At 41.3% G+C, this 25,310-nt stretch overlaps 1 protein-coding gene across 1 annotated transcript in view; it reads left to right on the top strand.

Moving 5' to 3' along the window:
* Window positions 1–25,310, top strand: part of LOC109520770 (polypeptide N-acetylgalactosaminyltransferase 18-like) — a 142,898-nt gene that overhangs the window by 71,169 nt on the left and 46,419 nt on the right. The window contains exons 3-7 of the mRNA XM_019878242.1: window positions 8,029–8,230; window positions 8,310–8,476; window positions 20,224–20,410; window positions 22,306–22,503; window positions 23,634–23,748. Coding sequence (XP_019733801.1) covers window positions 8,029–8,230; window positions 8,310–8,476; window positions 20,224–20,410; window positions 22,306–22,503; window positions 23,634–23,748 — 869 coding nt within the window. The remainder of the gene's footprint in view (window positions 1–8,028; window positions 8,231–8,309; window positions 8,477–20,223; window positions 20,411–22,305; window positions 22,504–23,633; window positions 23,749–25,310) is intronic.

The following is a 25,310-nucleotide window of genomic DNA, read 5'->3' as shown; positions in this document are numbered from 1 at the left end:
GGGTGAATGGTAACACAATCAAATGCAGGCGAACGGCTCTCAAAAGATGCACTTTTTCAACAATCACTGGCCGTGAAACAGAGCTGTTGTGCTTTATGGAGGGAATCTGAGTCTGTGCAAATGGCAAAGGAATTGTCTCCCTATTCCCATACGCCTCTCTAATGTTGGGACACAAAGGAAGATATTGTTGCAAGGATTGCTGCACAAATGTGTTCACATCCTTCGTTGTGAGTGGGAGGTGTGTTTGTGTTTCGAGCGTGGTTAGGTTCCTGCAAAGCAGCAGAAAGTGCAAATCCTTCGACGCACAGCTGATGGAGGAATGAAAACAGACCACAAAGCCGTCAAATTGAGTTTTGGTCGGCAAAATTAGCTTGTTTCCCTTTTTAAGATCTTGATCATGTTCCAGCTGTTTATGTACTTTATGTGACCCAGTGGAGATGAGCACAGGCCTGCTTATTTGGAACCGCACCAGTCAACAATTATATTTTCATTAGATTAAATAAGAACACTGCAAAAGCAAACATTTTTCACATAAACCTCACGTTTGAAGTGTTCTCCCATCTTTTCCATTCACTGCTAAAAGCAGATGCGATTTATTCATTGCTTGGTTTATCAATGAATCGTAGTCCAAACTATCATCCTGTGACAACTTTTAGATGAAAACAAAATTAAAAATGTTGGTTTCTGAAATATTACAGTGACTCCCATATACATGATAATTGTGATCGATTGGAATATCCCCATCTAAACCGCAACATACGGTTGTCATGCCGCAAATTGACGTAATTTCCGCTTCTTACTTTCTACCGACCATAAAAGACTTTATATTCATGTCTTTCACCACGCTAATGAAGTACTTGGTCCCTCCTCGCTCCAAAAGTGTGCTTAAGTGCTGCATCTGAGTTTTGCCATGTTAGTTTATCTCTGCTTGTGTATTTCCGGTGAGTTGATGCTGCGCATACAAATACTTCCTCGACTCAAAAGAGCAAGATTTCTTGCGAACAGAACATGCGCAGAACACAAACCAATGTACCTTTCAGTGGACATATTCCCATTTGCGTTTATATGAACAAATATTCGAGTTAGAGAAAGAGTAAACCGGGGGGACTTTGTATTTATAAAAACCCGAATATGAGCACATTTGATTTTTTTCTAGGTGTTTACATGGCCATCTGAAATTGGAATACTGCTAATATTCAGGTGTGAAAGAGTTACTGACTGCATATAAACGTGGTCAATGATGTGCAGTGCGGTGAGTTTCATAACAGAAAATGTGCACACGTCTGCTACAAGCTAAGTTTCAAAGTAAACAAAATGGTGTAGCTTCCATTGATGAAAAAAAAGATTGGTTCACTTCTCCTGTCCCATGTAAATCCGTTTCATTTGTATGAAAATATGAATCCAAAAATATATTTGCATGTATTTCATTTTGTACCTTAATTGAAATACTTTTCAAAACTTTTAATGATGCTTCAATCATTTTATACTGTTCAGCAATGTGATAGCAAGAAAAACGTATTCGTTGGCAGCCACTTGAGATCAGTGTGAATAGTGCATTTGAAGCACGGGTGTCAAAGGCAAGGCCTGGGGGCCAGATCTGGCCCGCCACATCATTTTATGTGCCTGCGAAAGCAAATTAAGCATGTCAAGTTCCATGATGCTTGCTGAAGTCTGAATCAAAATTTCAAATTGTCATATGTAATCCACAACAACAGTCACTATTCTTGACTTCTGATTTCAAAACTAGTTATCCATCAATTTGTTGTGTGCTGTGTATGTAATATGGGGAGGTGATAAGACATTTATATGGTTTCCCAAAATTCATAACGGCCCTCCAAGGGAAACCGTAACTACAATGTGGCCCGCGACAAAAATTCAGATTCAGATTCAGAAAACTTTATTTATCCCCGTGGGGCAATTAGAGTTGTGCGAGAGCGGCTTATTATAGAGACAGTCAGAGCAAAGGAAAAACAGGATGAGAGTAGGGCTGTAGGCTTAGCACTTGAGGACTTGAGGTAGTGGTTCCAGCAACAAAACATCATTGCACATCGAGCAGTATTGCACAGTCAGGACACAGTAAAGACAGTATTGCACAGTGAAAACAGTATTGCACAGTGAAAACAGTATCGCACGTCAAAAGTATTGCACCGTAAAACCGTATTGCACAATGGGGTGTGCGAGTCTGTGTGGTGGGGGGGAGGGGGTGTCAGGGTTCCTTGGAATAAGAGTTTAAGAGTTTTAAGAGGAGAACAGCCTGGGGGACGAAGGTGGATATCCTCCTCGCTGTCCTGCAAGCTGGGAACTGCAGCCTGCGGCCGGAAGGCAGCCATTCGAATGCGGGAGAGAGAGCATGTGAGGGGTCCTTCATGATCTGAGCAGCCAGACCACGGATCTGCTGCTCACACACTGCAGTCAGAGGGTGAGTGGGAAGTCCGATGATCTTGGAGCACACTCTGCTGATGCTGTCTAGGCGGTTCTTCTCCTGCAGACTTTGGGAGTGGAACCAGCAGGCCGTAGAGAACGAGAGGACGGACTCTATGAATGCCTGGTAGAAAGTCAGCAGAATGAGTTTGACACCACTGATTTAAAGTGACAGTCCAAGTTAAGTGGGAGGTTTTGGATATGTTGGGAAATGCACTCTGATGCCCTAACACCACCCTAACAGTTCATGTGTTCAGAAAGGCAGAGCGTGCCCCCTTCCCATTGATTTCGAAACAGAGCTGATGTTATACGTCCCTGCTATTTTCAGCCACTTTTATCATCCATAAAGTTTTGAATGATGATAATTATATACTGTACCATGCAAAAGCCACCATGAAATTTTTTTATATTTTATATTATTCTATAGTGGTTGTAACTATAATGTCACTCAGAAGAATGAAGATCTCTATTAAGTCTGGACTGTTCACAAAAAATGACTTCACTTTGAGACACTTTATTTACAACCAGGGTCTTTTATTGTCATGATGGTGTGACATACTGAAGTCTTGTTTTAACGGCACCTTTGCCATATTGTTATGTGTTTAACTGTGAACTACAGGTACTGACCTTTCCTTTTTTAATTTATTATCACACCCATGCAACAAAAATTAATTTGCAAAGAAAATGTGAGCCGACTTAAACAATAAAAAAGCTTCACCTACATTTAACAAATGTAGATACATGCTGTACATATTACATAATTTCTAATTTAATGGACACACTTGGATAAGCAATTCATTTTTTTTAAATTTTGTGGTCATATTAAAAGGATCATAAATAGTGCTAGAAAATTCACACTGAGTTTACATGAAACGTCCAGAAAAGACTCAGCAGATAAACAAAGTTAGACGCTGTTACTGAAAAACTGAATCACTGAATTGTTTGCTATAGACTCGGGGTATATATATATATATACATATATATCATAGATGGCAATTTTCCGCGTATCCGTGGAAATCCGCCGTTTTCTTTCTTAAATTGATCATTTTTGTGAATCGTCTAAATCCGTTGAGAAAATATTAGGGGCGGTCAGATACCTTATCGTCGAGTTTTCACGAGCTCTCCCGAACAGTCTCTCCGTTTTCCGTTTGTAAACAGCCCTGTGATTGGACGTGTATGAAAGCTTCAACTAATCAGATCACTGAAGGCATTATTTGTTGCGGAAGTCTTGGCTCGATTATATACGGCCCAGCGATTGGTTAACTACAAGCGCTTGGACCAATCAAATTGCATGTAACATATTGTTTTACCTGATTCATGGCGGCCTGTTCGTCTCGCAAATTCATTGTTCTGGGATCGTTTTGAGCGGAATTAAGAATTTTTTGAAGATCAGGAGTCTTCAATCCTAGAAATTGACTCAAATGTCAAGAATAAATTCCGATGGGAGTGGCTTGACAGAAAAGTCACTGTAAAGGTTAAAATTGGTTCCAAGTTCGACGAAGTTACAGAAGCTCTTGGACAATTTTTGAAGAAACCAGACGTAGCAGGCAAAGATTATTGTGTGTACTGTAGTGACTTAATTAACGTGGATGCGTGGCACTGACAGATCATGCAACAAAAGTGAAAAAACATGCCGACAAAATCGCCATTCGACGGAGCAATTATTCTTTGGGATCGGCATTTTTCAAACAAACTTAGTCAGCGGATACAACTAAAGACGTTACTGTATGAGGTAAGAATTAACAGCTTTTTATCACATTTACACAACACTTTATGAATACAAGTCATGAACAAATCTTAAATATGGCAGGGAATGTGTTTACTTTTTTAGTTTTGATTTTGAGCAGCAAATTTGGAGTTACATATTGGTGCTCACCAGGAATGCATAAGCAAAATTGCACAACTTTTCATTTGTAGGAATAGTGGCGATCTTGGGATTTTTTCTGTTCAATTTTCAAATAGTGTGTAAATTCAATACACTTTATCTTCAGCATGTTTCGTGCCACTTTTGTAAGTAACCACGCCCCCGTCCAGGCCACGCCCCGGACAGGCCACGCCCCTTCCGCTTTTTTTCATCACTCGCCATTGCCATCTATGATATATATATATATATATATAGCTTGCCGGGTCTATACGCGGAGTTGCTGCTGGCAAGCTTGCACCCTGCTCACTAGCTTGCACGCTTCCTTTCCGCTGTCTCTTGCAGGGTCTTTGATGCGAACATAGCAACGGAGCATGGCGCGTGTCAAAGTGCCGCTTTACATTCAACCGTTTCATCGATGGTATTTTGTCATTGCAAATCAGACACACTGCAGAGCCTGTTCTCTCCACAAAGGCGAATCCTTCGGTCCATTCGTCCTGAAGTCTACCATACTCGTCATCTTTTTTTCTTTTCGCCATTTTATTCGTTTAGGATTAACTTTGAGCTAATGACCGAGCGGGCTGATTCAAAAGGGGCTGGTTACCTGCTTCCGCAGCAACGGCAACATAGGCCAGTATTATCCAATCAAAATTGCTCCTGGAGCCTACCGCAGCCCTGAACAGGAAATTAGCAGTAAGAAAACGATGGATGGATGAAGCAAGCGAAAATATTTTGTTTTATCTGCGAGCCAGATGCAATCATCAAAACAGCCACATATGGCTCGTGAGCCATAGGTTCCCAACCCCTTGTCTAAATCATGTAAAATAGTGAAGCTGTAAAAAAATTTTTGACTGTATTTGGTCTCACCACATCACAGATTTTCACCTACAGCTGGCTGATCTGGAACATATAGCCAAGGGCTGATGGGGCGTCACCGTAACACAGATCATTTTCTCATTATTTACCCTAAAAAATGTACAAACAATACAAACCTATAAAAAGATACTTGGAATGATATAACAAATATAAATGATATTATATATTTATTTGAGATTACGTCATCTTCTCAAACTGTATTTCAAATGTCTAAAAGCAATGAGGGCGGGCTGGTAGTCCAGCCGTGAGCACGTCGACTTCACAGTGCAGAGATACCAGGTTCAATTCCAGCTCCGGCCTCCTTGTGTGGAGTTTGCATGTTCTCCCCGGGCCTGTGTGGGTTTTCTCCGGGTGCTCAGGTTTCCTCCCACATTCCAAAAACATGCATGGCAGGCTGATTGAACACTCTAAATCAGGGGTGTCAAACTCATTTCACCTGGAGGGCCAAATACGGCCTCGGTAGATGTCAAGTGGGCCGGACCATTAAAATGACACCATACTTTGCTATAAATAACAAAAACAATCTGTCTTCCCTTTGTTTTGATACAAAATAAGCACAAGAACATGAGGAAAATGTTGAAATTTAATGAACATATCTTTTACAAAACATTTCAGGAAGCACCTTACATTTCCTTCGACAAATGTGCAATTTACTTTTATCATTCACAAATATGCATTGCAACTGATCCCACTGATTGTACAAACTTTAACAAGTAATTGGTATTGAAAAATATAGTATTCTACTGTGATCAAAACAGTGTGCCCCCTAGCGGATAATCCACGAATTGCATTTTATTTAAAATATTCATTCTGTGTCTTTAATGCATTTTTTTTTTTACTTTTAAATGATCCCGCGGGCCGGATCGAACCTCCTTGGGGGCCGGTTCCGGCCCGCGGGCCGTATGTTTGACACCACTGCTCTAAATTGTCCCTAGGTGTGAGTGTGGGTGTGGATAGTTGTTCGTCTCTGTGTGCCCTGCGATTAGCTGGCAACTGATTCAGGGTGTCCCCTGCCTACTGCCCGAAGACAGCTGGGAAAGGCGCCAGCACCCCCCGCCACCCTAGTGTGGATATAGCGGTTCGGAAAATGAATGAATGAATAAAAGCAATGAGTTGTGATAAGAAAAACAAAATAATGAGCTGACAAGACTGAAATAGGCGAAAATTAAAATGAAAAATTACTTTTGTGGCTGGTGGGCTTCATTATTATTGTTATTGCACAGCTTAATCTCAAATGAAAAAGCATGACGCTCTTCAAATCTATACAACAAAAGCAACAGACCAGTACAGTCAAACCTCGGTTTTCATCCATAATCCATTCCAGAAGGCTGTTCGAAAACCGAATTGTTCGAAAAACGAAACCACGCTCTTTTTAAAAAAAAAATAAAAAAGTTTCTTGAACACGTCTGCTCACAATGGAAAGCGACATGAGGAAGCGTCACTTCCTCGTATAAGGAAGGCGAGAGCAGTCAAATGGTGCATTTAAGTGCGCTCAGTTTGTTCGAGAACCGAATTTCGGTCGTAATCCGAGGCATAAAAAACTCGAAATTTTTGGTCGAAAACCGATTTGGTCAAGAACATAGACGTTCGAAAACCGAGGTTTGACTGTATATGTAATTCATATCACATATCACAATGTGGGCTACCAGCAGTTTTTAGAACAACAGGTAAAAGAGCCATCATGGGGTCAATTTATGACTTTTGAATTACTTAAATACATTTTTAAAACGCCTACAGCAGTGGTTATTAACCAGGGTTCAATCGAACCCTAGGGGTTAGGTGAATCGGTCTCAGGGGTTCGACGGAGCCTCTGCCATGGAGGTTAGGACACACCCGACTCAACATGTCAATTAGTTATGACATGCCCGCTTGGCCATCACTGGCTGTAGATGATCACGTGACATTGCTTGTCCAATCACTGCTGTGGGAAATTTAGTTCGCTCAGTCGTCAAAGTGTACAATTAAAAAAAAAAAAAAAAAGTTACGTATCTCTTGAAATGGTATTGACTTTTTTCAGTTTTTAATAAATGCGTTTTTTTTAATAACTTGAATTTGTTTAAAAAATGTATTTATTTATTTATTTATTTATTTATTCTTCACTAAGGGTTCGGTGAATGTGCAAATTAACTGGTTAGGTTCGGCACCGCTAAGAAGGTTAAGAAACACTGGCCTACAGGTATATGTCCAATCGTTAAGCAAATAAAGAATGTTGTTTCTTCGAAATTAATATCGATAGGGATGACCGAACAAAAAATGTAACACACAATGTTTGTTTGTTATTGAAATCTGATCTGGCTGGGGGGGTTTTCATGGGGACAAGATTATTTTATTACATTTTTTCTTTACTCGACTGAAAGGCTTAATTGGTAGTGGTTGAACGGACCAAACGCAAAATATCAATAAAAGTACATCCAAAACATGGTACAAAGTGATTATTTGACCAATTTAAAAGTGTAGCTACATTTTCTTCCTGTAATCCACCTAGAATCCTACCCACTGTTGGGACCAGAATAGTCATGTTTTTGTTTTTTTTTTTTGAATCAAAATTATCCAGATCCTACTGGAATGTTTTGAACATTACAAACTGAATGTTTGAACCAGATTGAAATTAGGATTAGAGTTATGTGTGTCTCATCGGATTTTAGAGTCCTTCTCTACCTTTTGAAAAACCCCTTTTCAAGATTTCATCCAATCCAATAACCAAAATCCAGTCAAACTACCTTTGGACGGGTTGCACCTGGAAACAATTTATCATGCAACTTCCCCATAATCAGCTATCAGGCATTTGTGACGTGGGCCTGAAGAGGAGTGTTTGACAAAGCTTGTATTTGGAACAAAATGCATCAACTTTCTTTTCCCCCTACCCACAGATAACCCCACAAAGGAAGATGAAGATGCTTCATCCTCATCAGCCTCCGACCCCAGCTCCTCACTGTTTGATCACTGGGGTCATGACCTGGGCCCAGAAAGTCGAAGGGTTGCCATCAGAAAGTTCCGCTATTATGGTTACAACAGCTACCTCAGTGATCGTCTCTCCATCACCCGGCCAATCCCGGATTTCCGCCCAGACGGGTCAGTCGGACAGTGACTTGTCATAAATGCCTGAATGTGGAGGTGTGGAGTAATGTCATTCCTCTGTTTTATCTTTCAGATGTAAAAACATGTGGTATTCATCCGAGCTTCCTCAGTTGAGTATCATATTTATCTTTGTCAATGAGGCCTTGTCCGTGTTGCTGCGCTCCGTGCACACAGCCATCCAGAGGACTCCGTCCCATTTACTCAAGGAGATTATACTAGTGGACGACCACAGCACCAATTGTAAGGGTTATTAACCTTCCCCAGTGGTTTTATATTGTGTTAAGATTGACGGTTTGGTCTGATAGCAACATTATGTAAATATTAGCAGTGCAAAGAGACACAAAATTCATTCAGTTAGAAAAAGTAGTGTCAGGATTCGATGTTGAAGCCTTTTTAACTTACCTCTCCGTTCCCCATGATTTGACATGTAGTGACTTCTATGAAAACTCTGAAGCTCAAAAGCTGGCTGCATTGTCAGCCATTGGGCTGCAACTTTTTTTTTTTTTTTTTTTTTTTTTAGCACTACAGACCAAGGAAAGCAAGGAAAGGATCTTTAAATAGCCACTTTACCTCTCTGAGCTCCTCCACCTCGACGGACCTGCCCGGTGCCTCAGGTCTACAGACCAGACACTATTAGAGTTTCCAAGAACAAAGCGGAGACTGAAGGGAGATCGAGCCTTTTCCGTTGCTGGTCCTTCTCTTTGGAAAGACCTCCCTCTGAACATTAGGCTAGCCCCCCTCACTGTCCATCTTTAAAATTCATCTTAAAGTCAAAATGTCAGCATCTGACATCCGCTTACGGCACGAAACAATGCACTACCTAACTTTACCCACAATAATCACAAGTGCCCTTGGTTGTTTCTTGAGTGCAATTTATTGTTTATTATTATTTATTTATATTTATATATTTATGTCTTTATGTCCTTTTATGCAGTTCAGTTTCGCTGCCCTTATTTTTAGCTGTGTGTTTCAATGCACTGCATGTTTGCACTGTGGTTGAGAGGAAAGAAATTTTACCTGTGCTATATGTTGCACATAGAGCATATTTGACAATAAAGCTGACTTGACTTAAAACTCATTTTTATTCTTTGGCTTTTGACTCAGCATGAGACTTGATTTTTAGTTTTACTGGTTTTGTGTTTACTACTGTCTTCATTATTAATTTGTTTGATTGTTTGTTGTTGTATGAATTATATTTGCTCCATGTACAGCACTTTGTCTATAGTTGTGGTTGTTAAGCGCTCTCTAAATATAGTTGAGTTGAGTGAAGTATAACATATTGATCATCTAAAAATGAAAAACACTTGGTTGTTCCTAGGTTTTTTTTAACCAAGCAAATATATATATATATATATATATATAGCTCAGTTGGTAAGGCACCGGTTTGGGAGACGGGGGTTCGAATCCCGCTTGCGGCAATATGACCACATAACACCATCGGGTGTGGGTCCTTGGGCAAGACCCTTCACGCTAATGCATACCTCATACAATGAGAGATAATAAAACGAATGACATGCCGGCTCAGACGTCGCCCGGCCAAACAAGGTCTGCGTCAGGTGCTGGGGAACCAGAGCACTTTGATGAAAAATGGGCTACTGGAATGGGCGAGATGCATAACATGGCTCTGTTGGAATGCTACTGCTTAAGCAACCCTAGTCAGAGGGGTTACATGCAGAGAGTGTGGGCTGAATGGTTATTTCAAAACCCACAGTCACGGTTGACCGTAGCTCAGTGTTCCAATATCCACAAACAGCAATTGCTTTCACAACTTGAGAGTGATGAGGTACAACGCAAATTCCATGGTTGAAGGGCCCCAGGCTGCCATATCAGAGGAGGAGGTTATACCAGAGATTAGGAGGCAAACCCCAATGAATACCGATGATGAGATTGGGAGGCCAGCCCCAATGAATGAAATGCTGAGTGAGGCAGCAACTGACCTGAGAGCTAAGATCATGGCGAAAATGAAGGCTGGGCAACCTAGATGGCTATGTGAAGTCACCTGAAAGTCTCATGTAAACTGTGAATGCAGCACTGAGGGCGATCCCTACCGTAACGATTATGGAAACCAATGAGCTGATATACGCTTCAGCATCAGTGATCCTAGAGATGCTTGGCTATAAGAGCAACCATGAGACCCATGAGATACGTTAAGATAAGATAAGATATCCTTTATTTGTCCCACACTGGGGAAATGTACAGTCTACAGCAGCAAGATTGTGGGTAGAAAGAAGAAAAAAAAAGTGTTTGCATTCACAAAATAAATGTTACAGTTTCAATGTACACCGTTCAATTAAGTGCAATATAAATATAGATATAGATAAGGTGGCTGTGCTATTTATGTGGGAGGGTCTGGCCAGCATAGCTGTTGCCCACCTCCTCCAGAGTGTCCAGGGAGCAGCACAGGACGAAACTGGCCCTCCTGACCAGTTGGTCCAGTCTTTCTCTGTCCCGTGCTGAGATGCTGCCTGACCAGCAGACCAAGCCATAATGGATGGCTGAAGCCACCGCAGAGTCATAGAAGGGCTTAAGGAGTGACCCCTGAACCCCAAAAGACCTCAGTTTCCTGAGTAGGAAGAGTCGGCTCTGTCCTTTCCTAATCAGGGTGTCCGTGTTTGTAGACCAGTCCAGTTTATTGTTTAGAAGAACACCTAGGTACTTGTAGCAGGTCACCCTCTCTATGCCCGTACCCTGGATGTTCATCAGTGCAGGTGAGGACTGTTTCCTGTAGAAATCCACAACCAACTCCTTAGTTTTCCTAGGGTTGATCTGAGGTGATTCTGCTGGCACCAGTCCACAAAGTCCTTCGTCAGTCCCTTGTACTCCCGATCGTCTCCCTCTGTAATGAGGCCTACAATCGCAGAGTCATCGGAGAACTTCTGAAGGTGGCAGTTTGGAGTGGTGTGTCTGAAGTCCGAGGTGTAGAGGATGAACAGGAATGGATCCAGAACAGTCCCCTGCGGCGCTCCAGTGCTGCAGAGAAGCCTGTCCGACTCACAGCTCTGTACCCTCACGTACTGCGGCCGGTTTGTGAGGTAGTCTGTACCCACCAAAAATGGTGTTACCCACCACGGAAAATACGGTTGGAGGCTAAGATCAAGGCGGCTCAGAAAGACCTGAGTCAATTGATGGAGGCCAAGACAGGTGTGATGAAAAGACCGATACCCAAGAGGTACATCCAAATGATCATACCTGAAGCACTCAAAATTGCCAAACAAAGGCTCCAAGCATTGTCCAGTCGCCTAAAGAGGTACACGAAAGAGAATGAGGCCAGACGAATAAACAGGCTGTTCGCAACACAACCTGCAAAAGTGTACGCTCAGTGGCAGGGTTCTAACAGCAGAGCAGACCCACCAAGACTGGAAACTAAAAGGTACTGGAAAGGCATATGGGAGAAGGATGTCACACACAACAGCAGTGCACAATGGCTGGTGACACTTAGAGAGGAGCACAGCAACCTCCCTGAATAGAAACCAGTTACCATAACAGTGGTAGACATACAAGAAAGAGCCTCAGATATGAAAAACTGGACAGCACCAGGCCCGGACATGGTCCACACTGACTGGCTAAAGAAACTCACAGCACTCCATGAGCTTATAGCAGCACAAATGAGCCAGTTCCTGAGGTATGGGACTCACCCAGGATGGCTAACGGAAAGGCGAACGGTCCTGATCATGAAGGATCCTTCAAAGGGTGCAGCCCCATCCAAATATCGGCCAATAACCTGTCTCTCCACAACATGGAAGCTCATGTCAGGCATCATTGCAGCTAAGATAAGTGAACACATGGATCAATACATGAGCGAAGCACAGAAGGGCATTGGTAGAGATACCAGAGGAGCCAAACATCTGTGCGGAGTATGGACTGGAAACCCCAAGGTCAAAATGGGAAACACCTCCAAAGGTGGCTGAGAATGACCGAGTGAAGATCCTATGGGACTTCGAGACACAGACTGACAAGATGGTAATGGCGAATCAACCAGATATTGTGATCATAGATAAAGGGCAGAGGAAAGCCATTGTAGCGGATGTCGCGATCCCAAGTGATGGAAACATCAGAAAGAAGGAACACGAGAAACTGGAGAAATACCAAGGGCTCAGAGAGGAGCTGGAGAGATTGGTAGAGATACCACAGGACCCAAACATCAGCTCCTGGTTGACAGAACAGTCGCACAAGACTGCAGGTCCGACATACCAACTGTGCACAGCCTGGATTGATTACAAGAAAGCCTATGACTCAATGCCACATACACGGATCACTGAATGCTTGTAGTTGTATAAGGTGAACAGGACCCTAAGAGCCTTCATTGCGAACTCGATGAGGATGTGGAAAAACACACTTGAAGCCAATGGCAAGCCACTTTCAGAAGTGTCCATCAAATGTGGCATAGACCAAGGTGATGCACTCTCCACATTGCTGTTCTGCATAGGACTGAACCCCCTAAGCAAAGTAATCGTCAAGACTGATTATGGATCCCACCTCAGAAATGGAGCTATGATCAGCCACCTCCTCTACATGGATGACATAAAGCTGTATGCTCAGAGCGAAAGGGACATAGACTCCCTAATCCACACAACCAGGATCTACAGCAGTGACATCGGGATGTCTTTCGGGCTTGAAAATGTAGTCGGATCGTGACTAAGAAAGGCAAGGTAGTCCACACTGAAGGGGTCTCACTCCTTGAAGGAACAATAGCAGACATCGAGGACAGCTACAAGTACCTCGGTATGCCACAAGCCAATGGCAACCTCGAACTGGCAACAAGGCCAAATACCTCCAGCGGGTGAGGCAAGTCCTAAGAAGCCAGCTCAATGGCAAGAACAAGACCAGGGCAATAAGCAGCTGTGCCCTACCAGTGATCAGATACCCTGCAGGAATAATAAGGTGGCCAAAGGAAGAGATTCAGACAACGGATGTTCAGACCCGAAAGCTTGGAGCCTTTGCCATGGAGGTTAAGACACAGCCGACTCAACATGTCAATTAGTTGTAACACGCCCGCTTGGCCATCACTGGCTGCATATTATCACATTACATTGCTTGTCCAAACAGTGCTGTGGGAAATTTAGTTCGCTCAGTCGTCAAACTGTGACTGTCGTGATAGTAGGTCATGTGATTTAAAAAAAGAAAAATGTTTTGATACATGCTGTGTCGAGTAAAAAAAAACCCAAAATGGTCGGATGAATATGTACCACATGGATTCACATGCATTACGGAATGTGATGGGACTCGGCGTCCGATCTGCATGATTTGTCATGCCAAGTTGAGCAACTCTAGTCTCACACCGGCAATACTCAAGGACCAATTCCTGAAACTGCATGGAGATTTATTTTGTTCATTCTATGTACAATTAAAAAAAAAAAAAAACGTCAAACGTCAAAATTTAATCAAAAGTAAATTTTATTTACTTTTGATTCTATTTTTAATAAATCCGTTTTTATATGTCTAGAATTGAATGATAACAAAATCGTATTTTTATTTTTCACTAATGATGGGTTTGATGACTGTGCATGTGAACTGGTTGGGTTCGGTACCTCTAACAAGGTTAAGAACCACTGGCATACAGTATGATGAAAAAATGATTTTATAAGACATGAAACAAACAATTTTAGCGTTCCTACTTCATCTCTGAAAACATTCAGTCAGCAAATGAAAAGGGCCTTCTCCAGTTCAGGATGTGTCACACCCCGAAGCCATTTCCGATCATCTTTCAATCTTGTTGGCCTCGAACTCTTCCATGATTTTGTTGCCATTATGGATGATTGTCGAAATCGTTGACCTTGCCCATTCATAATCTCGACTGAACTTCGTCTGAGAGACTCCCTTTCTAAAGGGAGAGATGATTTCAGCCTTCACAGTCAGGGAGATTAGCTTCTGTTTACCAGACATGTTTTCAGACCGTGTGCTCAAAACCGCACCTTGCCCCCAGAAGTACAACAACATACGAGTCAATCAGTATCATTGCCAAGCAACAGAGGGGAATCCCACGCTGTACATTGTGTTCCTAAGCAAGGCAGTGGCAGTTAGCTACCCACAGGTCATTGTAACGAAGGCCTTTTCACTATTTTGTGGGAAAATCGGGACGTTATAATGAAGTTTAGATTACAAAGGTGTTCGTTGGATGCAAAATCGGCAAATGGAAAACGAATTACGTGAAATATGAACATTCCAGGGGTGAAAGCGTAAATGGGATATGTTGAAAAGAGGTTGAATTGTACATTTGCTCTCTATAAATTTAAAGTAATACTAACTAGCTTTCCAACTGAATCAAAGAAGAGAGCTAATGCTTCACTTGTGTTCAGCAGTGCCTTTCTTTCTCATGCAGTCTACAATCTTTTCATATTTGCAAAAAATCTCAAGTAAAATAAATGATTTACAAAACTAGATTTTGGACTCTAACAAATGAAATAGGCTAACAATTTGGCCGTTTAGTCAGGAATGCTAAGAGGCTACCTAGATGGCAGAAAATGAATGTGTAACTTAAGATGCAAGACTTGATATTTAATGTTTAGATACATCTAACCTTAATGCCTCGGATAACCCACCGCAGAGTTCCCTTCAAAGAGTCCAAAATGTAGTGAAATGAGCTCATCTTCTTTCAGGTCAGCGGCAAACTCTGTCTCATTAAGGAGAAACAGGCAAGAGAATTGAGGTTGATATCAGGAACGGAGGGGAGAAAGGCAGCAGCTGTAGCCTACAGGCAGGATTATTTCAGGGATAAATCCAATGAGTAATTTAGAATTTGAGCTGGTCTGCTGCGGACAGTGTCTGTCTGAAGTGGTTTGTGTCATTCCTTCTATGCAAAAATAGTTTTTTAGGGTGCCTACCAAAGCAATTATTTGTTAAGAGAACACTATCACACACAGACAGACAAATCTTAACTGCTCAATGAACCTGACAATGTACACCTTTGTATGTTGATGCATTTGTTTTTTGTAATTATCACAGGTCATGGTTTTACAATTGCATAATGATTGAATGTGGTCTTTCTGTTCCATAAAACATTGAATGAGTTAGCCAAGAATGAAATCTACATATGCAGGGCAATCTCCAAGGTGGACAGCAACCCAGTCTTGGCCACGGGTCCTTCCGTATGTTCCAAAATAGAATTACTGTATCAGTTTTCTCAGTTCTTTTTGACATTTCTTAGATCAGAATCGAACTTCTCTAAACTACTTGTTCAATCTCCATATCATTATGTCATTTGCGCACATCAAAATAGCAGTTTCTCATATCTTTGAACAAGTTGCACATGCAAATGAGAGTCCCATTATCTGCTGTTTCCGACATTATGAATTGTTTTGTCATCTTGATCAATTGGTCTTTGTTGAATTTTCTCACACACCACACAATTTTGGCATGAGTTAATCATATAAGAATTTACAATGAAAAATGGTTGAACAAGTTGTCATATCCATCTTGCCATTTTCTGATCCGCTTATTCTCACAAGGGTCAGGGGCATGCTGGAGCCTATTTGAGCTGACTTCAGAAAGTAGGCGGGAGACACCCTGAACCGGTTGCCAGCCAATCACAGGGCACATATAGATGAAAAACCATCCGCGCGCACAATCACACATAGGGACAATTTCGAGTGTTTCATGAACCTGGCATGCATGCTTTTGGAATGTGGGAGGAAATTGAGTACACGGAGAAAACCCACAAAGTCACGGGGCGAGCACACAAACTCCACACAGAAAGGCCGGGGACGGAATCGAACCCTGCACATCTTCACTGTGAGGTCTACGTGCTAACCAGTCGACCACCGTGCCGCCCTTGTCATAATATGTCATACATATTTCTGTAAATTAGACTTTTTTCCCCATGCGAATATTGACTTTCTCAAACAAAGGGAATGTGTGAAGCATTAGATTAGCCAGTGATCAAACAGTTTTCTGAAACAATTGATAGCAAGTGAAGAACGGTCATGTGGATAACAATTTGTGGCCCACAGGAAGTAGGAAGACTGCAGTGTACTTTTTAATTGCTCTCGTAGTAGAGTGTTCCATCATCACATTTCTGCTTTTTTAATTGTTTTTTTTTTCTTTGTGCTATGCACTGCTGTATTGTCCTTTCTCGATCACAATGACATGGACTGTCAACAATTTACAGTGCAAACAGTAAAAGTGAAATGTCAATCTTGCCCTGTAGTCTCTTGAAACCTTCTTCAAACACAAAAGTGTAACTTTCAATTTAAAATAATGAACTTGTCCGCACTACACTACTAGCAGCCGTGTACATCAGAACATCCTCCAGAGTCAACTGTTATATTGACAACTTCACCAATTGATTGTCTTAAATGTCCAGAAAGACTTGTTCTGATTGCACTGCTGTGTTCAGTGACACAAATTATGATTTTTAAATTTGGAGAGATTTGGAGAAAGAAAATGTGTTTTGCAGAACCATGAGGTTTTGCTGTTTGTCCAAATTGTTTTGACAAATGCTCTTACTGTTTTGTAAATTTCAATTCTGATCTGAGAAATGTAACAAAGTGACCGTGAAAAAAAAAAAAAAAAAAGCGAAATAAGAAGCACTAACATTTAAATATTTAAAAGGACAACAATTGTGAAAACGTGTTAACATGCTGTGTCATGAAAAGATACAAAATGATATAACCGTATAAAATGAATTAAGATATGGAACTGTTTCTTGATGCATGATGGAGGCAAAACATATAACGTGAGTAAATTATTTTAATTTGCATTTCAAATACAGTACAGAATACTAGAAAAACAAACCGGGAATTTCCCTTGCCAGACTTTAACAGACCAAAAGTTCAAGTGCCATTTTAGTTATCAGTTTAGTCAGTCAGTCACTTTTCAATACATTAGGGGAAGGGTCACCATTTCTGGTCTTCAATTTGATTCAAATGTGTTGAAGAAGGGAATAATATAAAACATGCAGGGGAGGGCACCTTGAAGACCGAAGTTCGCCCCCTCTGCACTGAAGTGCAACCTACAATTTAGAATAATGGCCGCCTAAATTTTAGCTGCAGTTTATTTCAGGTCATTCTTCCAGTGTACCCTCTAGTACAGTGTTTTTCAATCTTTATTGAGCCAAGGTACATTTCTTTAATTGAAAAAAATCCCACGGCACACCACGCTCTGAAAATGTGAAAAAAAAGCTTATTTTAACAATTAAAGTGTGATACTGCTATGATAAGTGTTGTTTTTTTTTTTTTATTGAAGAATAACGTAATATTAGAACACCTTGAATCAGAATCAAATGAACATCAATCAAATATTTTATACTGTTTTATATTTATTCTCCCTCAGTGTGATAAATGGTTTGGATGAACACAGAACTGATATCCTGACAGCAATCGATGAAAGACACATGATGCTCTTCCTCCACAGCTCTCATTCTTTCTCTGTTTTTAGTTTTTAGAACAGTCAGGCTATTTCTTTAGCCGCTTTGGGTCCGAACATCTCATTTACAATGGCTTTGCAGGCGTGACGTATTAATTGCTCTGCCACTGGGACTTTTTTGATTTAGCCACAAGTTCAGCGACTTGGTAACTTGCTTTCAGGGCTCTTTCGTTTACCTTTGCGGTTTTTCTCATGCACGTTGCTTGTTTCTCCGTGTGTTCACCCAGGCGAACAAAATACTCCAAATTTTTGTTTCGAAGTGAAGGGTGTTTTGTTTGGAGATGGAGTTTAAGCTTACTTGGGACCATAGCGCTGTTGGAGAGTTGCTTTTCACCGCATACCAAGCACAACGGAGTCGATGTCGTTGCATCTCCGGTAAAAGTAAATCCAAATGATCTTGTATGATTGTATTGCCTCGTGCCAGAAACTTCGCTTATCTCGAAGCACAAGGCAATTAGCTAGCTGCTGCTGCTAGCTACCGGTATGGAAGAGTACTACATGGTTACTCTGCCAGACGATAGACCGCACAGGCATACTCTATTGGATAATTTCCCACGGCACACCGGCGTGCCGCGGCACAGGGTTTGAAAAACACTGCTCTAGTACACTGTTGCTGTATATCGGTTGCATGCACATGAAGTCACTTCCACTATGTTTTTTTTTTTCATCTCACCATCTTGATTGGATAGCATTGGACTGTTTGCATTTGATTGTTTCTCTGTTGCTTTTAAAATATTGCACTCTCGATGTCTCATTGGGTGTGATAACATTGCCCGGAGAGAAAAAAAAGCAATGTTTCTTTCAGATTCTGAAGATAGTCATGCATCAGAAGAAATGGCGAAGTAATATCTCCGTGGCAGACCTCCAAGGCTAATTCATTGTTTGGGATCATGTGTGTCACGTATTGAGCGCTATGTTTATTTACCTTTGAAATCGTCATGATGAGGGATCATTTTATATTGACCGCAATACAAAAAAAAAAAAAAAAAAAAAGAAAAAACATCCATGCATTCATCCATTTTCTGATCCCCTTTATCCTCACAAGGGGCACAGCGGGCACTGGAGCCTATCCCAGCTGTCTTCGGGCAGCAGGCGGGAGACACCTTCAGCCGGTCGCCGGCCAATCGCAGAGCACTGATCGATGAACAACCATCTGCGCTCACTTAGGGACAATTTAGAGTGTTCCATTAACCTGCCATGCATGTTTTTGGAATGTGGGAGGAAATCGGAGTACCCGGAGAAGACCCACGCAGGCACGGGGAGAACATGCAAACTCCACACAGGAAGGGCGGAGCCGGAATCGAACCCACAACCTCTGCACTTTGAGGTCAACGCGGAAACCAGTCAACCACCGGGCCCATTATCCTTGACGTTATTGGATGATTAAACATTTATTTGGTTTCACATAACATACACAACGGCCCTCTGAGGGAAGCTACAACTCCAATTTGGTCCCCCACAAAACGGGGTTTGACTCACTCGTCCTAGTTCCTGCCAGTAGTAGTTCCATCTGTTTGTGGTTTGGACTATTTTCATTTTCTGTTGTTGTTTCTGCCTGGCCTTTTTGTATGTATTTTTCTGACCGCAACTCAACTGTATTTATAGAGCACTTTAAAACAAGCACCGTTGTATGCAAAGTGCTGTACATGGAGTGAATCATATGTCCAACAAATAAATACTAAAACAATCAATGCATAACAAGCACAATAGAAAGTGCAAAAACAGTAAATTTAAAATCAAGTCTCATGCTGAATTAAAAGCCAAAGAATAAAAATGAGTTTTAAGACGAGTTTTGAAAATGGGCAGTGAGGGGGCTTGCTGAACGTTCAGTGGGACGTCATTCCAAAGAAAGGGATCAGCAACGGAATAGGCTCGATCCCGTCTGACCCTCCACTTAGTTCATGCCACCTCTAATAGTGTCTGGTCCGCAGACCTGAGACACTGGGCAGGTGCGTAGGGGCAAAGGAGCTCAGATAGGTAAGGTGGGGCGAGGCCATTTAAAGATTTGAAAACAAATAAAAGGATCTTAAAAACCACTCGAAAATATAAAGGCAGCCTGTAATTGGAGGCCAGAGTTAGGTTTTTTTTGTTGTTTATTTTTTTTTTTGTTGTTGTTTTTTTGTTTTTTACAAAATGCTGTCCATTCAGGTAGGTAGAGTCAAGCCTTGTGGAGTTTGGAGCAAGGTGGTGCCACAAAGTTGATCCATGCGTCTGTTTTTGTTAAATCAGTGGTATTGTTTTTGCAAATCAACTTTAACCCAAATGAATGTTTTAATTTCGAGTGCTCAATCATTCCCATAAAAACCATTCCAGCTAGTCCTTTTACCTTTGTAAGCTGTATACAATTGTACAGTATGAAGCTCTTCAAATTTATACACGACAAAAGTGATCAGTTTACAGCAAGCTGCATTGTGTAAAGTTTACACAATGCAGCTTTGCTTTGTGCTTTTGTGGGTTTAAAAAAAAAATCTATAAGCCACCTACGTAGCAACTGGCAGTTTAGTCCTAAATTAAGAAATGTATGACCAATTCTTTTTTTACATTGAGATATGGTATTTATTCATCAAACTGAATCTTCATGATATTGCTTTTTCACTCACTTGAAAATGTGTTTTCTTTCTCTCCAGTGGAACTGAAAGAGAACCTTCAGAATTTTGTCGATGAGACGAATGCTCAGCATGGACCAGAGTTCATCAAGGTGGTCCATCATGACAAACAGGAAGGATTGATCAGGTCCAGAGTCAGTGGGTGGAGGATTGCTTCAGCACCTGTGGTCGCTCTGTTTGACGCACATGTGGAATTCAACACTGGGTGGTGAGTTTGAGATAATGTACTTTGGATGTGGAAAAAGTACACGTGTAATTCTCTGTTTGAATTTTAGTTTAGAAAGTAGAGAGCGGTACGGTGGTTGACTGGTTAGCGCGTCGACTTAAATTGAACAGGTCCAGGGTTCAATTCTGGCTCTGGCCTTCCTGTGTGGAGTTTGCATGTTCTCCTCATGCCTGCGTGGGTTTTCTCTGGGTACTACGGTTTGCTCCCACATTCCAAAAACATGCATGGCAAGTTAATGGAACACTTGAAATTGTCCCTAGGTGTGATTGTGAGCGTGGATGGTTGTTTGTGTGTGCCCTGTGATTGGTTGGCGACCAGTTCAGGGTGTACCCCGCCTTCTGCCCGAATACAGCTGAGAGGCTCCAGCACGGCCCCCGACCCTTGTGAAGACAAGTGGATCGGAAAATGGATGGATGGAAAGGAAAAAAAAACAAAATCCTAATTTAAATGAGCATGGGATGATGGAGGAATAAAGCAATTAGTAAAAATCAATTTGGGCCCCGAACACATGCAAAGACCCTCTTGCAATTGCTGTTTATTATTCTTCTTCCCATGAATGAATCACCTTTTGGGGGGGCTTCAGCACATCGAAAAACGATTAAGTACTGGCGGTTCTAGACAATTCTACCTTGGGTGCCAAGGGGGTGACAGGAGGTTCAGTTGGGAGAGCAGAGGGTACAATCGTTCACTCACCCCTGCAAAGCTAATTGAATGATTGGAAACAAATAGCTCGTACCGCAAAATCATTGTTTTACCAACCCAACTTCTTTAGCTGTAACCTTATCGTGGTGAAGAACTTTGTGTTTCCCAGTGACCTTCGGAATAAAGTGTCCAGGGGCAATTTCGCACGCACGCACGCACACACACATACACACACACACACACACAAACCCATATTTCACATTCAGGTTTCACTTTCTGCATTCACTGGCAAGTTTGATGCATATGTTACGTGAATAACTTCTTAATGTCGGGCACTAACCCAGTCTGTGTCGCCTTTGCAATAATTCTCATTCAGGGCTGCCACAAATAATTATTTTGCTAGTCGACTAGTTACCTATGAGTCAACAAATCAGATCATATATAAAATAGCGAAAGTGGGTGAGCGGGCAAAACAAACTGCTTTACAGTGGGCCCCTGTTAAAAAATTGTGGACCCCTCCATCATTTAAGTTGCCCCTCCCTGGTGTACATTATTTGATTCCTTGAGGATCATTGGATATGTTGGTATTTAGAAAGCTTATGAATAAATGTGTTCCTTTGGAAGTGTCCAAAAAAAACTTGGAAAAAAAAATCTGAAGATTGAACTAATGATGAGTGCATGTGTGAGCGTGTACTGTATGTAACCTTGGACAGAAATTGCTTCACTTGGACAGAAATTGCTTCACATTGACAATGTTTATCTGAAATGCTTATCAAATGATTATTGTCTTCAAACTTGATGTGTAGGTCAAACAGATTTTAATGGTATCAATGTGCCTTTGGGGGTTGTTGCATTCCTCTTTTGTTTTAAGGGTTCAGAACTTCATCAGTAAAGATTTACATGGCACCTGATGCAACATTGCAGAATTGGCCCTAAATTTGAAGTGTGTTCATTTTAGTGCTGCTTATTTCAGTCTAGCCTATTTAGATTCTAGATATTTTAAAAACATTTTATATTAGCTACAACAAGGGCTAGAATCAGAGCTGTGTCACACGCCAAAATGTTTTCATCTGCATTGTTTTGTTGCCGTGGCAGTAGCCAGGTGGCCATCATTTATTATTTGAGAAATGAGTAGATTATTGAATCATTGTAAAATCAAAGGATATAAATTTCTCTGCCAAGTATCAGTTTCTACTTTTCTTCAAAAGTTTGTATGACTGTTTGGCGTCCCACAGGGCAGAGCCTGTTCTTCAGCGAATAAAGGAGGACCGCACTCGGGTGGTGTCTCCCTCTTTTGACAACATCAAATATGACACATTTGAGATGGAAGAGTACCCGTTGTCTGCTCAGGGCTTCGACTGGGAGCTCTGGTGTCGATACCTCAACCCACCAAAGTCCTGGTGGTCATTGCGTAACCACACAGCTCCAATCAGGTAAAAACATGAATGAGTATGAGTCTTGAGGGATTGTTATCCACCTAAAATGTAATGTGTTTTGATATAAAGTACCTCGCAGGGTGTAGCGTTACTTTTCTTGTCCATATATAATGACTTAAATCAAACCCTTCCATCTAGGGTTTTGTTCTTTACTCTTGTTTTGCTATATGGGGGGGAGGGGGTGTTTTTCTTTTTGTATCATAACTGCAGGGTTAGCAGATTTTACATGGTTAATAAAGTGTCTAATAACAACTGAATTATAACCATATAAACCATTTCCAAAAGTAATATTTTGCGCTATCATCATTTGTCTATAAAACTGCTGTAAGTACCTGTCCTAAGCATGCCCCCCGCACCCCACCCATACACTATTTTAGCAGGACTACCGTATTGTAGAATGGTAGCCTAATTTATACTTGTTTGGAATTTACTGTACTTTGCATAATTCATAGTTTGTCAGTTTCTGAAACAAACCGAAGAATATTTTGCATTCCAGAAATGCAGGCTCAGACGAAGTGTGATAACACATTTTTGTTATCACAATTTGTTTTTACAAAAGAAAAGTCCACTGACAAAGTACCAACTAAAATCGCTGGTCACCATAAGCCGGTAAAAAAACAATGCATCAAACAAAAAGCGCTTGCAAAGGCAAGGTACAAGAGAACACAAGAATACACAAATGAAATATCTCAAGTCCGATCACGCAAAATCAAAGATCAAGATCGATAAAAAGTAATAATGAAAATACTTACAAAGTTCAATGGCAAAACAAGAGCGACTATGAAAGCTATCGAGAGGTCTAGAATACAGAACTTGAAGCACAACAGCGAGCAAGGTCAGTAATCTGACAAGAGACTTGGCAGCTTGGCAGTCCGTAAATACATAGCAGGCTTGATTGGGAAACGCAAATCTAGGCTGCAGTGAAACGTAGTGAAAATGGATCCACACAAATGCAATTCTGAGGTATATTACAAGTAGAATCAGTTAGTGAAGGTTCAAAGCTGTAGACATATTTTATGGAAAATAGCACAAAATAGAAAAGTAAGAATAAAAGCGATGAGTGGTGCTGTTACCTGTTCAACCCTTTTTGTATTCAAAATCTGGGTTTACCCTTTTTTCCTTTTTAGGAGTCCCGCTCTTATCGGATGCTTCGTGGTTGATAGAAAGTACTTTGAGGAAATTGGCCTACTCGATGAGGGGATGGAAGTTTATGGAGGGGAGAATGTGGAGCTTGGCATCAGGGTGAGTTTGTTCTTATCAACCTGCATCCGGCCACCACATAACACCAATTTGCTCTTTGTAACCAATGCGTGTTCTTCTTCAAATTGTGAATATCAACTTGAGTTCAGAAGCATATGCAGTCCTCAGCGTACACAATCAGCTATGCTGAAAGGAAACATTTCCAGCCTGCAGAATCAAGAAAGTGATCTTTCTTTGAAAGAATAAGCTCTGGAAATCATGCATTTTTTTTTTTTTTCATTCAGTCCAACTCAAGCAAGTTGGCTTATGCGGCTACAGGACCTTATATAGCACTGGTAATTGTACAATACAGTACACATTAATTTATTTTATAAATCCCACCAGCAAAGGTGGGCATTCCTTTATTACTGACAGAAGGTCCGCGAGCCTCCAGTGGTAATTCTATGAAATGTCTATGTCCCGAAACCGTGAGCGATTGTCACCAAAATGTATGTGTGCATGTGTGGACAGGTGAGAACCATTTTTTTCGGATCATGCTTATCCTCACAAGGGTTGAGGTAGAGGTACAATAGAGGTATTTATACAAATTACTAATCTCAAAGAGACATGTCAATATTGACTGGAGAGTCATTCATGGAGTTATAACAGTGAACTCTTTGCTTCCAAAGATTAACTGAACAGTAGGGGACAAGTGTGGCTTCTGTGTCTTTGTTTTTACATGTTTGTTTTAATCAAGTGTAAACAGTATTTTTTTTAACAGGCAGGTTCTGTGTTTTAAATACATGTGTCTAAAAAAGAACAAACGCCACCTTTTAAACAGTGGCAGTGTATTTTAGCCGAACGAAGTTGGAGGATGGCTTTATTATTGATGCTGTTATACATTTGGATTTGATAACTATATATATATATATATATATCTCGTTTTTTTTTTGTTTTTTTTTTTCTAAAAAGGATGGAGATCTGCAAATATTTCCACCAGGTTTGCTGTTTTAATCATAGTCTGTGTTTTGTTATAGAGGAACTACAGTTTGAAGATGTGTTCATGTAAATCATTTATTTATTTATGATGTGAGTGGGTGGCCCAGTGGCCCAGTGGTTAGCGCGTCGACCTCACAGTGCAGATGTATTGGGTTCAACTCCAGCTCCAGCCTCCGTGTGGAGTTTGCATGTTGTCCCCGGGCCTGCGTGGGTTTTCTCCAGGTACTCCAGTTTCCTCCCACATTCCAAAAACATGCATGGCAGGTTAATAGAACACTCTAAATTGTCCGCAAGTGTGAGTGTGAGCGTGGATGGTTGTTTGTCTGTGTGTGCCATGTGATTGGCTGGCAACCGGTTCAGGGTGTCCCCTGCTGACTGCCCGAAGACAACTTGGAGTGGCTCCAGTACGCCCTGCGACCCTTGTCGGGATAAGGCGTAGAAAAAAAAGTAGTGTGTTTCCGGTAACATGAAATTTTAGCATAGGGTCGGTAGGTCGGACAAAGTTTTGTTTTTTTTTAAATCCCCCCTCCCATCAAAAATGTAAACAAAATAACCATAAAACATAAAACAAGGAGACATTGAAAACCCCGCTCGCCGCCAAAGGCGGCGAGAGAGGTGGGGACCCG

This window comes from Hippocampus comes, unplaced genomic scaffold (assembly GCF_001891065.2).
Source record: "Hippocampus comes isolate QL1 unplaced genomic scaffold, H_comes_QL1_v1.1 scaffold37, whole genome shotgun sequence".
NCBI classification, from domain to species: Eukaryota; Metazoa; Chordata; class Actinopteri; order Syngnathiformes; family Syngnathidae; genus Hippocampus; species Hippocampus comes.
Note: the sequence above shows the minus strand (reverse complement) of the source record. Positions and strands in the feature narration are given on the sequence as shown.